The sequence below is a fragment of the Pangasianodon hypophthalmus genome, chromosome 7 (assembly GCF_027358585.1).
Source record: "Pangasianodon hypophthalmus isolate fPanHyp1 chromosome 7, fPanHyp1.pri, whole genome shotgun sequence".
Taxonomy (NCBI): domain Eukaryota; kingdom Metazoa; phylum Chordata; class Actinopteri; order Siluriformes; family Pangasiidae; genus Pangasianodon; species Pangasianodon hypophthalmus.
The window spans coordinates 5,341,904-5,355,933 of record NC_069716.1 but is presented as its reverse complement, the minus strand read 5'-3'; the positions used below and the strand labels follow the sequence as shown (position 1 = coordinate 5,355,933).

At 38.5% G+C, this 14,030-nt stretch overlaps 1 protein-coding gene across 3 annotated transcripts in view; it reads right to left on the bottom strand.

Annotated features, from left to right (window-relative positions):
- ldb2a (LIM domain binding 2a) overlaps positions 1 to 14,030 on the bottom strand; it is a 77,597-nt gene that overhangs the window by 13,043 nt on the left and 50,524 nt on the right. For all 3 annotated transcript variants that reach the window (XM_026940658.3, XM_026940660.3, XM_026940659.3), the window contains exons 4-6: positions 9,655 to 9,777; positions 4,809 to 4,892; positions 1,683 to 1,806 (exon numbers count right to left, since the gene is read on the bottom strand). In XM_026940658.3, the coding sequence (XP_026796459.1) occupies positions 1,683 to 1,806; positions 4,809 to 4,892; positions 9,655 to 9,777 (331 nt within the window). The remainder of the gene's footprint in view (positions 1 to 1,682; positions 1,807 to 4,808; positions 4,893 to 9,654; positions 9,778 to 14,030) is intronic.

Genomic DNA, 14,030 nt, shown 5'->3' with positions numbered 1-14,030 from the left:
TATAGATGATTCACAACACGGAATAGGAGTTTAACTGGGGCCAGACGGGGTTCAGAAGCGGAAGTAGAGGAAAATCCCACAAATTAATACCAGGTTCACTGACAGCTTCACAAACGCTAATTTTGCTAAGTCAGTCTGCCACAGTGACGTGGGTTTTAACTTGTGGAAAATAATCCAAAGCCAAATCCAAATAGTCCAAATGGACCACCAGACAAAACAACCCCGGTCATGAACATGTGTAGGAATTCTAATGAGTGAGGGTGATTTTATCATTAATTTACAGTTTGTGCAAAAGTCATGTGAACAACATACTGTACAGAGAAGTTCCTTTGAAAAAAAATTAATTTCTATACATATACTTATGTACATATACATATGTAATCTTTGTTATGAAGGCCTGCATCATTTCTTCTGAGTATGCTGTTGCACAATTTTATAAAGAAATCACCTGCTAGGTTTTTAGCTAGCATTCTATCACTTAATATGCTACTTTTTTAATGACCAAAAATTCTCTGTAATATTTCAGGTTTTTTTAAAGAAATATTTGGAAATCTTAAATTTTCTCTTTTCTTCTAACACACCTATACAGAAGACATAAAAACATCTAAGACAAATGTTAGCAGCAAAGTTTGTGACAACCCCTGGAGTATAAAACTCCAACTGTTAATAATTGTTGAATCATATATAAATCATATCAAAAATCATATCTTTCTATCTCCTCAGTTCGACATAGCGCTAAGATAAAATACTGGTTTAAAATAAAATAGATTTATATAATGTTTAAACAACATATTAGCAGAGGTGCCAACATTGCTAGCAAGAAAATCTTAGCAGGCTGAGAGAATTTTACCATGAAAGTGCAAGCCTTTCGGACTCATCCACTGTATCAGTGGATGAGTCAGCTAATCTTTATTTTTCTTTCCGAAGTGCCTTACTCATTAGCAGCTCCTCCATTTAAGCAGACCACAACCCTGCTTATAGATTTTGGCACCCCTGATAATAAATGATCAACCTCAGTTAAGTGCAGATCATCAAACATTAGCAAACGTTAATGTTAACTCTCTAGCTTTGGCTATCATGCATTACACACTGTAACTAGCCTTGTTAAAGCTAGCATTAGCTAAACATATCTGTTAAAACCAGTAGTAAAGGTTACTAGTAAGCTAGTTAATGTTTAATAAAGTTATATTTTGTGTAAACAACAGCATTTATGCTAATCAATATGACTAGATGAAGAAGTGAGAACTAAATGTTTTCAACTAACGGGTTAAATATAAGTAAAGCTCTGGCCTCATGGACCCTCGTGTCTGTCAATCGGTGAAATCAGGATGTGTGCAAGCAAGCCATTTTCAAGTTACACATTCGTTCCGCACTGCTTGTAATGAACTTCGCATCACTGAGCACTGCAATGAGACCATTCCCCTATAAATTCCCACTATGCATCCACACTGAGCTTCCCAACACACTCTGAAGATCCGTATCCAGCATCTATCCTCACTCGTAGTGTTCACGTCCTAACGCAGAAGTGTTTTCCGAATTGGAAAGCAAAAATATAGACTGGCTGGGATTGGTTTGGGAAATTACTGAATTCTATATATATATTCTCTTAGCATAACACATGACAGTGTGTGTGTGTGAGACACATCACGTGTGTGTGTGTGTGTGTGTGTGTGTGTGTGTACCTGGAGGTGCCACCATGCGCTGCCATTTCTGAAACAGGCACGTCTTCAGACAGTCTCTGGGGCTGAGGCTGTATGTCTTGTGTCTGGACATGAGCTCCTGCATGGGCTCTAGGATCACACACAGCTACACACACACACACACACACACACACACACACACATACTCGGTGATCAAAGCAACATGCCAGCATTACAAATATTGGTGAAAGACACACCAGTGACTCATGACTTTAAATTATTGTAATTACTTACAGATTAAATATGGCTCAGCCAATAAAGAAATTAAAAATAACAAAATGATATTCCTAAAATCATGCCACAAACTTTTTTTTTCTTTTTTAACATTTAGAATAAAAGATAGAATTGTAATGTGACTGATAATATCAAAATTTGACAATAATTTTCATAATCTGAAAATGTAATTTATAACTATAATATGTAGTGTAAAATACAAATAAATAAAAAAAATATTTTTTAAACTACATAATCACCTTTATTAGACATAAGTGTGTAATATAATTAAATATTTATGGCTTTTAATAATTTAATAATTATAATAATTTAATAATAAGTTTTTAATTGAAAGGTAAAAAATAAATCATGTTACAGAAAAACTACCAACACCTCAAAAAATCCTTAAAAATGAATCCTGTCATATAGACAGCATCTTGTTTTCTTACATTAATCTAATTAATCCTACTACAGATACTACAATGTTATATGCCTACATTCTGCAGATCATCATTTTAGCTCTTTTTTAGGTAGCAGGTGGATAAAGACACATAATCATGCGCTCACACACACACACACACACACACATACACACACACACACACACACACACCATCTGTTTGAGTTTCAGGAGCCTGCATTCGGACACGGCCGCATCCCCTCACACTTCCACCGTTTCTGGGGAACAATCCCTGGCCCGGGGCCGAGGCAGTGCAGCTATTTCCAGCGTGAATGTGAGGAAACCCGCGGCCTTCCTCAGCCACAGCGCCTCATCCGTCCTAGCTCAGGAAACGGAGCTCGAGTGGAGCCGCTGATAACCTCGCACACGCACACCACACTAACGAGCCTCTTTTATGGGGTATTTTTACTCCATTTTGAAGCTAGGAAACCGTGAGAGAAATGACCATGACTGGCAAAAATGAGACGCGATAGTGTTTACAGGATTCAGTGCCAGGTTCGACCTCTCACTGAATTTTAAACTTGTGATCATTATGCTCCTGTGTGCAATCTACAGATTTAATCATCATATTTAATGCTAACAAAGGAGGCGTGGCCTAAGTGCCTGTCAGTCTTAGTGAAGAAAGTGTGGAATTGATGCCTGTCAGTCTTAGTTAATGAGACATGGACTTAATTATTCTATTTAATACAAACGTAGGAGGTGCCTGTCAGTCTCAGTTAAGGATTCATGGTCTTGATGCTTGTCAGTCTTAGTTGAGGTGGTGTGACCTCTGTGCCTGTCAGTCTCAGTGATGGTGCCATGGCTTTAGTGTCTCTCAGTTCCACTATAAGAGGTGTGACTTCTGTGCCTATCATTCCCTGTAAAGTAGGCATGGCCTTAATTATCATATCTTAATATGAACGAAGGAGACATGGCCTTGGTGCCTGTCAGTCCTAGTAAAGTAGGCATGGCTTCTACGCCTATCAGTCCTAGTAAAGCAGGCGTGGTTTCTGTCCCTATCAGTCCTTGTTACAGGGATGTGGTTTCTATGCCTGTCAGTCATAGTTAAGGAGGAGTAGTCTCTGTGCCCGTCAGTCCTAGTAAAGGTGATGTGGCTTAAGGACCTGTCAATCCTAGTAATGTAGACATAGCTTCTGTGCTTATCAGTCCTTGTAAAGTAGGTGTGGCCTCTGTGCCTGTAAGTCCTAGTTAAGTACGTGTAGACTCTGTACCTGTCTTTCCTAGCTAAGGAAGCATGCAATATGTGCCTGTCAATCTTAGTAGAGTTGGCATGGCTTAAATGCCTATCTATCCTAGTAAAGTAGGCATGGCCTAGTTAAATAGGTGTGGCTTCTGTGCCTGTCAGTCCTGGTTAAGGAGGCGTGGGCTCTGTGTCTGTCGGACCTAGTAGGCATGGTTTATGTGCCTCTCAGTCCTAGTACAGTAGATGTGGCTTCTGTGCCTCAGGCAGTCCAAGTAATGAAGGCATGATTTATTTCTTCTCAAGCCAATGCTTTTTTTCCCAATAAAAACAATACTGAATCACCTATTATCTCAACGTATTCACAGTTAAATCATTGTAAATCGTATCATATAGAATCATTGGTTGCTTTAAATGTCTCTTTACACTGGATCATTGATGAACATTGCATCATTTTGGACAGAAAAATACAAGTGAGTGAGTCTCAGTTATTATTCAGATGGTATGAAACAAGCACGCTGCTGTCTATTTTTCCGATTCCTACCCTGAAGCTGTGTAGCTGAAGACATGCAAAGCCAAACAGGGAATGTATGCAAAAACATCTGGCATGCTAAACAGCTGCAGCACATGCACTGGATCAGATTCAGGCTGAGGGCTTTGAGATGTATAGAGCAGAACCAAATTCTAATTTAATTCCCAATTCAGCTTAGACTTTGCTATTTTTTTTTTAACCAAAGCTTTATAATAATACATCTGAGTGCTTAACATGCAGCAGAATAAAGTTGATTCCAGGTTGAACCAACACTAAGCTGCCCTTGAACTAAACGCTAAACTGCCCTTTCTTATTTCTCCTCATTTCTTTTACCTCTAACATAACGGTGTGCTGGGTGAGCGGGAGCTGGGCGTCGAGACCCACAATGCTGTGCTTCAGCACAGAACGCTCATTAATGTTATGCTAATTCTCCCCATCCAATTAATTTTCTTTCCCCATCTAGTTCTCCTGTTTTGCAAACCGGAGCTGTCACTCATACTGAAATTGAAAGAATAAACAAAGAGACTAAAATAAGTGCTATGGCATGAGTGCAGGTTGGCTTGTGGACACACACACACACACACACACACACACACACAACATGCACAACTAAAGGAGGGAAGCTTTTCGAATACCTTCATTTGTCATCTTTATGTGTGTGCGTCTGTGTGTTTGTGTGTGTGTGTGTGTGTGTGTGTGTGTGTGTGTGTGCATGAGACTTACCCTGAGGTAGTTGAGCGTGAAGTTAGTCAGACCCATTCGGGTGATGTTTTTGGAGAGCTGCTCCAGAACCTGAGGGTCTTGAGCCTGTGAGGGCAGAAGGGCAGCCATCATTACAACCTTAAAGCAATAATCCAGTGTTTTTCAAATTAATTGCTGTTTACCACGTCTGTATAATATGTGCGATTATCCGTATCATATGTGTTACTTATTGTATGTGCGAATACCATAAACAGAAATTTTTCTCTCCCAATTTGGACCCAAACACCAGCCAGCTCTCTTCTATCATACTTTATCATACTACAGCTACCAACTGGGTAGGTTGAAGCCCAACACATGCTTCCTCCAAGACACATGAAGCCGGTCAACCTCATATTTCCAAGGTGCTGCATCACAGAGCAACATTCAGAGAAAAGCTCTATCTGCCCTCTTCCACATACATGAACTTACAGATGCTCGTGATTGGCTAGTGTCTCTGTGATTGACAGCGGAGAGAAAGTACACCATCCCTCCCACCCAGAGATCTTGGCCAAATTTGCTCTCTAGACTCCCAGTAAAGGATGGCTATGGCATCGCTGGGATTCGAACATGCCATCTCCCAACGAAAAGACAAACACACTGTGCACTTTTGTCAACATTTCTCTGTACTGAGAAAAAAACAAAAAAACTGTTTACCCTTAACTTATGTATAATGGAAATCAAAGGGCAGTGGTTGAAATGTACACATTAACAAAAAAGATTCTTAAGATGAAACAAAGGCAAGATCTACATTTTCATAGATTTCTTTGTTGAAGCTGACCCAAAACCTAATAATTCCTAAAAGGACAAATTACACAGATTAAAAAGTTGCATTTAAAAAAATCTTCCTGAAAGTTTACTTATTCATCTTCAGTAACCAATACATCCTGGTCAACTTCACGGTAGATCAGGTGCATATCCCGGGGACACAAGACATGAGGTGGGAGTGCATCCTGGATGGGACGCCAGTCCATCATAAAGCACCATGCATATACACATTCACACACTCATTCACACCCAGGGGCAATTTGGCATAGCCAGTCCACCTACTGGCTTGTTTTTGGGAGCTGGGAGGAAACCTGAGAACCCAGAAGAAACCCAAATGGCCATGGGGAGAACCAGGAGCTATATGAAAGAATTTCTGTACATCACTCCCATTCTTAGGTCTAAGTACAAGCGTAAATTTCCTGATTTCTTAGAGTTTTTTTGTCACTCTGAGCAGCTTTATACATACCAGCCCAGATATTATTTGGTTGATGGATCATTTCTCAGCACAGCAACAATTCTGGTATGAGTGGTATGAGAAAGGCTGAGGTTTTAAACCGCTCAGTGTCACCAAAAATATCCAACCAACTGTGGCTTGTGGTCAGAAACAGATGATCAACACACATTTGGAAATACCCGAGCTGTGTACACACAACAACGTGGACCAGCAAGGTACTAGAGTGTAATAAAGTGTGCTGTGTGTGTATACTGAGCTCAATGTTGTACCAATTTTCGATTTCCTCCGTCTAGTTACTTTGTTTATGGACTGAACCGTTTAAAATGGGAGAGAGCTTCCCTATCAGGTTTTACAAAATGACTGTGACTAGCCAGCTCTTTACCATCTGCATTAAGGCTCCAAAACACGTCAGAAAATCACATTTTTCCACCATTTGAGTGCTTCATTTTATATTGGGATAAAGAATAAAATTACATAAAAGCAAATACCCAATAGCAAATCGGCATTATTTTTTAATTTCTTGTTTCCTATTTGGATTTCAAGAGCAGCTGAAACCAAGCTGACGGGTGGAGCCGGAAGGCCAGAATGGGACTGAGGCCAATGCTTCAATTACACTGAATATGTATTTGATTCAGGGTTTGGGGCGCTGTATGTGGAGTGCACTCAAACTGCTAATAAATATTGATAGAGATGGCTGAAAATTTGAATTTGGCCACAGCCCAGGGGATTACCTCGAAAAAAAAAAAAAAAAGCTCAGCTGCATTCACACTATGGCTACCAATCCATGTGACTTAAGAGAAACCCGCAGAGATAAAGCGGGAATGGAACGAGTTCAGAGACAGCATGACGGCGGGAAAGAGATGTGTGAGTGTGAGCATGTGTGTATTTGTGAGACAAAGCGCCAGAGCTGCACTGGACAGGATTTAAATTTCTAGAATATTTAAAAATAGGTCATTTATGGTTAGTGGTTTGGTGTAGACAAGAAAAGAGAGTGTAGATGTTAATCAGTGTAGGCTGTAGGTGATGACATCACACGGATATAAATAAATACATTTTAAAAATGTGTTTTTAAAATACCAGATTATAAAGATGTAACAAGTAAAATGGTCACGTGATGCTGTTTTTGCATTTAAGATTTGTTTGTGTGTGGTTTGTGGGATGGTCTAAGCTACTGAAACGTTAGTATTTTGTACAACTGCAGTATATGTACTATTAAATTCACCTTTTTTTACTCAATTGTAACTGATTGGCTTCAAACTGTATAATTGGTGATAACTTGCTGTAATTTTCATACAGACTATGCTGTCTAGTTCGTATTTATTTAGTTAAAATACACACATTTAATGACAATTTTGTGAAACCGAGTCCTTTTATATTAATGACTTGAAAAAAAAGCAATCCAAAAAGAAATACATAAATTAAGACAAATAAGACTAGTCATTCAATGAGGACAAATTGACAAACTCTCTTTCACTGTTTAGTTGTCATTTTGTCATTTTCAGCTCTCTGTGAGCTTTGCCTTTTATGGAGTTTTGTGGGTGTTGCTAAATATAGAACAGCTGTGCCCGGAATGTGCTTGGTAATTCACGAGTCATTTGAATTTATCAACGTACACATGTGAGTATGTAGAAAAATCAGCGTTACCAAAACTTTTGTAAATCTGGCAGAGAATTTTAGTTCAACTTGGTCTATGAAAACATTTACACACAACATTTACTAAATTTCTCATTTTGTGGAAATGGGTTAAATTGTTAGCTAGTGTTAGCTAGTTTGTTTGTTTTTTCTTGATAAATGAAACAATAGTGTGTACTAAATGGTCCCTCTGCTAAATTGGTCTGGAACCACCGCTAGTTTATGTACAAGATCCGTGTTTTGCGGATCAGATTAGGAAAATCAATCAAACCCGATCCAATTCCAAACACTTTAGGCCAATAATATCCAATCTACATTCGACTTCATTCGGAAGTGGAAAGTCAAGCTACAAAGTAGGACAAAACATGGATGCCTCTATGAAAGCATGTTTTTGTGTGGTCAAGCTGGTCATGTTACAGTACTGATCATGAGTTTGTTAATTGAGCTAAAGTAAATACTGCAAAGTAGTGAAGTGATATTTTATTTACTGTTGACAGTGTGAGCGGCCATGTTGGTATGATGTCATACACCATTTCCTACTCATGTCACCTTTCCTACTCAGGGGCCATTTTCTTTCGTTTATCTTGTCAGAGGTTAGAGTTACGCGCTTTACTCGAACGCTGCATTCGTAGCGGACTGGTGCATATCTGGTAAAAGCTCTTATTTTTGAGAAGAAAATGTGTAAGCTGTTCAACAGAATGTAGAGACTGTTCACTCCTTGTTTTAATGACAAGTTTCAAGTTTAGTTTCACTTTTACCATTGTTGCCACTCGTCCCTGTGTGCATTAGTTTAAGCATGTGTGCATGTGTGTGGGAGCTGATCAACTACACTGCAGTAATGTTAAAACCACCCTTCTCCTGAACCCCCTCCTCTGCTCTCCCCCAGCTCTCTCTCTCTCTCTCTCTCTCTTCCTAAGATCTCTCTCTCTTTCTTCCACTATGGCTGATATACCCACAGGGCCCAATTTAAGACTATGTGAATTTCACATGAACACAGCGGGGCTGGAGCGTGTGCAAACTTTCTAACGTTGCATAGCCTGAAATCTACTGAGAGAAAAGTTAAAAAAAAAACACCTGTAAAAATCTGCTACACCAGCCAAAATAGCAACGAGAGACTGAAAGCTATCACTCGTTTAATTCTGCTCCATGAATGGCGAGTGTGGAAGTTAGCTGACCGCTGTAGTTGGCTTCATCGTGGCGTGTTAGAAGAGTTCGTTACACTGTGGAATTAAGCAGATTACTCATTTGACCTTGTTATTATTCCACTTTGCTTTGCTTTAGACAAGGCTTTCTTTCATCTAAGTCTGTCTTTGATGTTTCTAATGAAATTGTTTTTTTTTTTTTATTTAATCTCCCAGAAGGAAGAAACTTTTCACAGTTCTGTGCAAAATCTGAGGCGAGCTGGAGGCACTGGCCGCCTCACACTGAGGAAAAAAGCATGCGTTACCTCAGATTATAGTGTGTACACTATAATGTACTGTATATTCTCTGGGTATGTTCTCAAAAAAAAAAATTTCAAGCTAGGAGATAATTCGAGTTCAATGGCCATCAGAAATGAATAATGATTTCATCAACATAGTCTCCAAATTATATCATGACATTTTCATAAATTTGGAATGGAAAGGTATGTACAATATCAAAAAAAGACTATCAAGTTAGTCATTTTGTTTTTATTAATTTTCTTATCTTTTATTATTTGTTTTTATTATATGTATTTCACTTCATTTTTATATTTTTAAAATATTTTTTCATATTTATCTTTAATCTCTAAAAAGATGATTTGTTTTTAGCTGCTTTTTAAAATTTATTTTATACTCTGATTTTTATTGGAAAGATGTAAAATTGGTGCTGGGGTTACCCAAATGTTTTACTATAGAATCAGAATAATCCATGTATGTAGAAATGACATTTCCCGAGGGATATTACTGTGTTGGTCTGATATCAGGAAGTGGCGCTGAACGATGACATCACACTCACGTGCATGGCGAGGACGCTGCGTGGGATGAGCTCGCGGTACTGCCTGATGGTGAAGTGCCACGTCTTAATCCGCATCAGGTCATCGAAGGCAAACTCCAGGATCAGACGTCCCTCTGTACACACCTACACAGCCACGAGGGAACGACACGTTAGAGACAGGGCTCAGTGTGAAGCTCACTCCAACATTTAATGATCTTCATGCTGCGAAAATCTGGAGTTCTTTGGAGCTATTTGGAGTTAAATATTCCAATTAAAAATGCAAAATTTAAAACATATATGCTTTTGAGAGTTTAGATCCATAAACATTGTGTCTACTGCAAATAACTGAGAAGGACAATAGATGTATGAAGTAGTTAAATTAAAGGCATCCTTTACTTAGGAGTGAACAGAACATTCCTTCCAGGGATTATAAGATGTCCACTAAAAGTTTGGACAACACTACAAAATGGCTGCATCCTAAATAATGCACTATGTAGTGAACAGGGAACGAAGTCTGATACAACATCAAACAGCAAAGTGAATTATGGGTATTTGGACACTAGCTTATTGTGGTGCATTGTTGGATTTTACTGGATATTCACCTCCATGCATCGGTTGTACCTCTGTTAGAACCCAAAACTGAGGGAAGTACCCTTGAAAAGTTCTTTTGCTATTTTTTCTAAAAGTGCACAAAATGGCAAAACCTACAAAATAGTGCACTATATAGTGAATAGGGTGCAGTGTCAGGCATACAGCCTTTGTATACTTCCTACTCCCTATTTTCTCTGAACTCAAAGTGCATTATGGGTATTCTGTACCTGCATCATTTGGACGCTAACCTGTACCATCCGTGTGTCTTCGCAGGATTTCAGGGGCACACTGGATATTCTCAACTGTGCTTTAGGAAATTAGCTACAAAACACCAAAAATGGTGCACTTTATAGTGAAGAGGATGCGATTTGGGACAAGCAGATGCCGTATCTGTGCTCTAGATTGAAAATGTAATGAAATCATCAATGAATATCAGCTTATTAAATATTAATTAACTCCAGAAATAGTGTTGATAAAGCAGTGAAATGTCAGTGTCAGTAAAAATGTTGTTTATCGATCAGCCTTAAAATGAATCTGTCACTGTGACAGAACATCCTGTCTGTCAGTTTGGACTTAGTTGTGTTAGAAATGAAGCCTCGCGTCTCCAACCCCGAGACTAAACACCAGCCGAGCAACAAAACAACAAAAAACCCAGACCGGGGCCTGAGCTCAGAAAAACGCAGCCAATTAAGAGAAAAATAAAAGGAAGAAAAACATCGCTGAATTCGATGCTGAGCTTCTCTGAGCGCCGATGTTCCGTTGCTCCGGCAACCAGAAGGAGGAGAGGATGGAGGGGGGGCAACAGCTGATTAGTTGGCATGGCAACGGCAAAGATGTAATCCCAGCAGAGCGGCTCTAATCAATGCCCCCGGCACACACGAGCTCGGGAGGATCGGCGAGAAAAAAAAACACAGCACCATCACGTGACACACTCTCCATCGCTCTCTCACTCTATCTCTCTCTTTCCCTCCCTCCATCTTTCTCTCTACTTTCCTTGGCCAGTTCTTTTGCTCCACAGACAAAGCAAAGCTAAAAAAATATATATCTACCTTTCTCCTTCCATCGCATCTATTCTTCTCGGGTGCAAAAGCAAAGCTGACTTTCTAGCTCTCTCTATCTTTTCATTCTTTTTTCTCTCTCCATCTGTTTTTCTCCTAAAAGAAAATCTCTCCTTTCTTTATTGTTTCTCAGATTCTCTTTTTCTCCTGTCATTTCTTTTTTTTTGCTCCACACCAAACTACACTGAAGAAATACTGCTAAGATTCTCTCACTGTTTCCGTTCATATTTCTTTCTCTCTTCCCTCCAGAAAAACATCACTTTTACCTTCTCCCTTTCCTGCTACTCATTCTTTCTATCCTTTACTTGTTCTTCCTATCACTCCTAACTCTTTATGATTTTCATTTGGGCTCCAGAAAGTCACAACAGGGACAAAAGTGTAAAAATTTTGTAAGGATTTTGTTTATGACTAATACAATCGCTAGGTTCTATAGGTCCTGTGTAGGGTTCCTTCACTTCACAAACCCGGTCTTTCCATTTTCCTTCCCCAGAAATCCAGAGGAAAATGCAAAGCAAAGCTTTTCATGCACTCTCTCTCTCTCTCTCTCTCTCTCTCTCACTCCCATCTCTCACCTTCATCCCCCCTCTCCCTCGCTCTCTTACTTTCTCTTGCCATTTATTTTTGCTCCACACCAAACCACGCTGGAGAAAAAGCAAAGCAAAGCTAAAAAAAAAAAAAAAAATTCTCCCTCCTCTCTCCCGCTCTCAAATGCAAATTCATATAAGCTTTATTGGCATGACATGGGAGGAAAAAAAATCAATATTGTCAACGCTTGCACCGTTTATGTGGAATTGAGTTATCACTAATTTAGAAATACATAAATCAAAATCGGTTCTCGGAAAATCAGAAGGTTTGAAGTGTAAGTGTTGTCATTGTGGAAAAAAAACAAACCCTTAGTTTATTCAGAACTCCAAGCAGAACCCCGTTAGAAATGTAGAACTGTTCAAGGAACCTAAAGAACCTCTCACGGACTGTTGTTTTTCTAAATAATGGAAAAGAAAAGAAAAGAAAAGATCTTGTACCTGTCCTTATTTAGGCATTTTGGTTCTTTGGTCTGCAATAAATTGTATTATGTATTATATATACAGTATATGAATACATCTCTGTGTGGAATCATACTGTAACATATAATGATCAAATTCACAGGTATGGAATAAAACACTTGGGGGCACATTTTGTTATAGGAAAATAATCAACAACATAGTGATGTCGGAGGTGGTGGAGTTACTGTGGTTTTTTTTCCAATAACAGCACATGAAATGTTTTCTCTTATCACCGTAACTCTTATAAAACAGCAATTTGCCAACGATTGTATTTATTTATTTATTTATTAAAGAACACCACATAATGTTTTTTATCCATTTATCGTTACATTTAATGTTGCGGAACGGCCGCAAAACATTTGACTTCCTGTTATCACTCACATTATGTGATACAATCTGCAAGTCATCACAGTGATTTGCCAATGATTACAATTTTTAATTTATTAACGAATGACACATCATGTTTTTTAAATATTTATAGTTACATTTAAGTCATGGAACAGGAAGTTACTTCCTGTTATCACTTATGTTACAGCACTTTTCAACATTTCATCCCTCACCGGCTTCTCTTTTTATGTTTTCTTTAAGTCAATATGGCAAAAAATGAACAACGATGCAGCTTGTCATGTTAATGAGATGTGGATTACGCAAAACGTCCTGAAGACTTTCCTGTGGTGGAAAAAAGTACTGACTGTTACAGTGTTGACACTGGAGACTCCTTCCTTAAATATTAAATAATTATTCATATTTTAAAAGAAAGTAAGTGGAATTGCTTTGCTTTTTACTATATTGTTTGCTCCAGTGATGAAGCATTGGAAATTTTGCTAAAATAGACAAAAACAGTAGTTTTAGAAATAGAGAACATTTCTTAATAAATATATTACTTAACACTTTGTGTGCCATGAGACACACACACCTGCAAATATTCTCTCTGAAGACGTCCACCATTTCTGAAAGGAGTTAACAAATGATAGAGATTTCGAGCTCAATTTCCAAATACACTTAGACCTCCATTATTAGTGAGTTTGGAGTTAACCAATTTTCTTTTCTTTTCTCAGTACAGGGAGACAGTTTGAATTTTTGTCTGCGGTAATCACACATAAGCAACAGATAAAGATTAGGTCACAAATGCTATTTCACTAACTTGAACAGTGGCATCATGGGAGCTAAAACAGAAAAGCAGATATTAGAGATGTTCTAATATCTCAAAGCGTCTCATTCACTACATCATTACTGCTAGATTACTGTGGATGAAGCAAACAGTCTCAAAATCTAACCTTTGTGAAAAGTAATAAAGGGTTAATGGGTCAGGATTAGTGCTCAAAGCTTAAAAATGTTCGTTGGAATGCTTGTGAATTTTGCATGAGATCAGGTTAAGAGTAAGACATCTGTGTGTGCAAATAATCCGATGTGCTTGCTGCGTTAAGTGGAGGCTTCAGCCTTGATAGGGTGAGCTGGCGTTATTAGATAAAATCTGTTGGAACAGCAGGATCACTGAGAGATAAAGATGTTCGGTTAACACAGAGATTACCAGCAGCTACAAGGTCAAAGGGCATTAAATCCGTGTAGTGAGCAGCAGAACGGTTTACTCTCGGGTCTTAAAGTCTGACTGCACCACCAAGAAGTGTCCTTACTTCATTAGTTATCATAAAGTAATACAAAGCATTACCTGTTTAATACGTATTAATCAAAAATACATTACTTA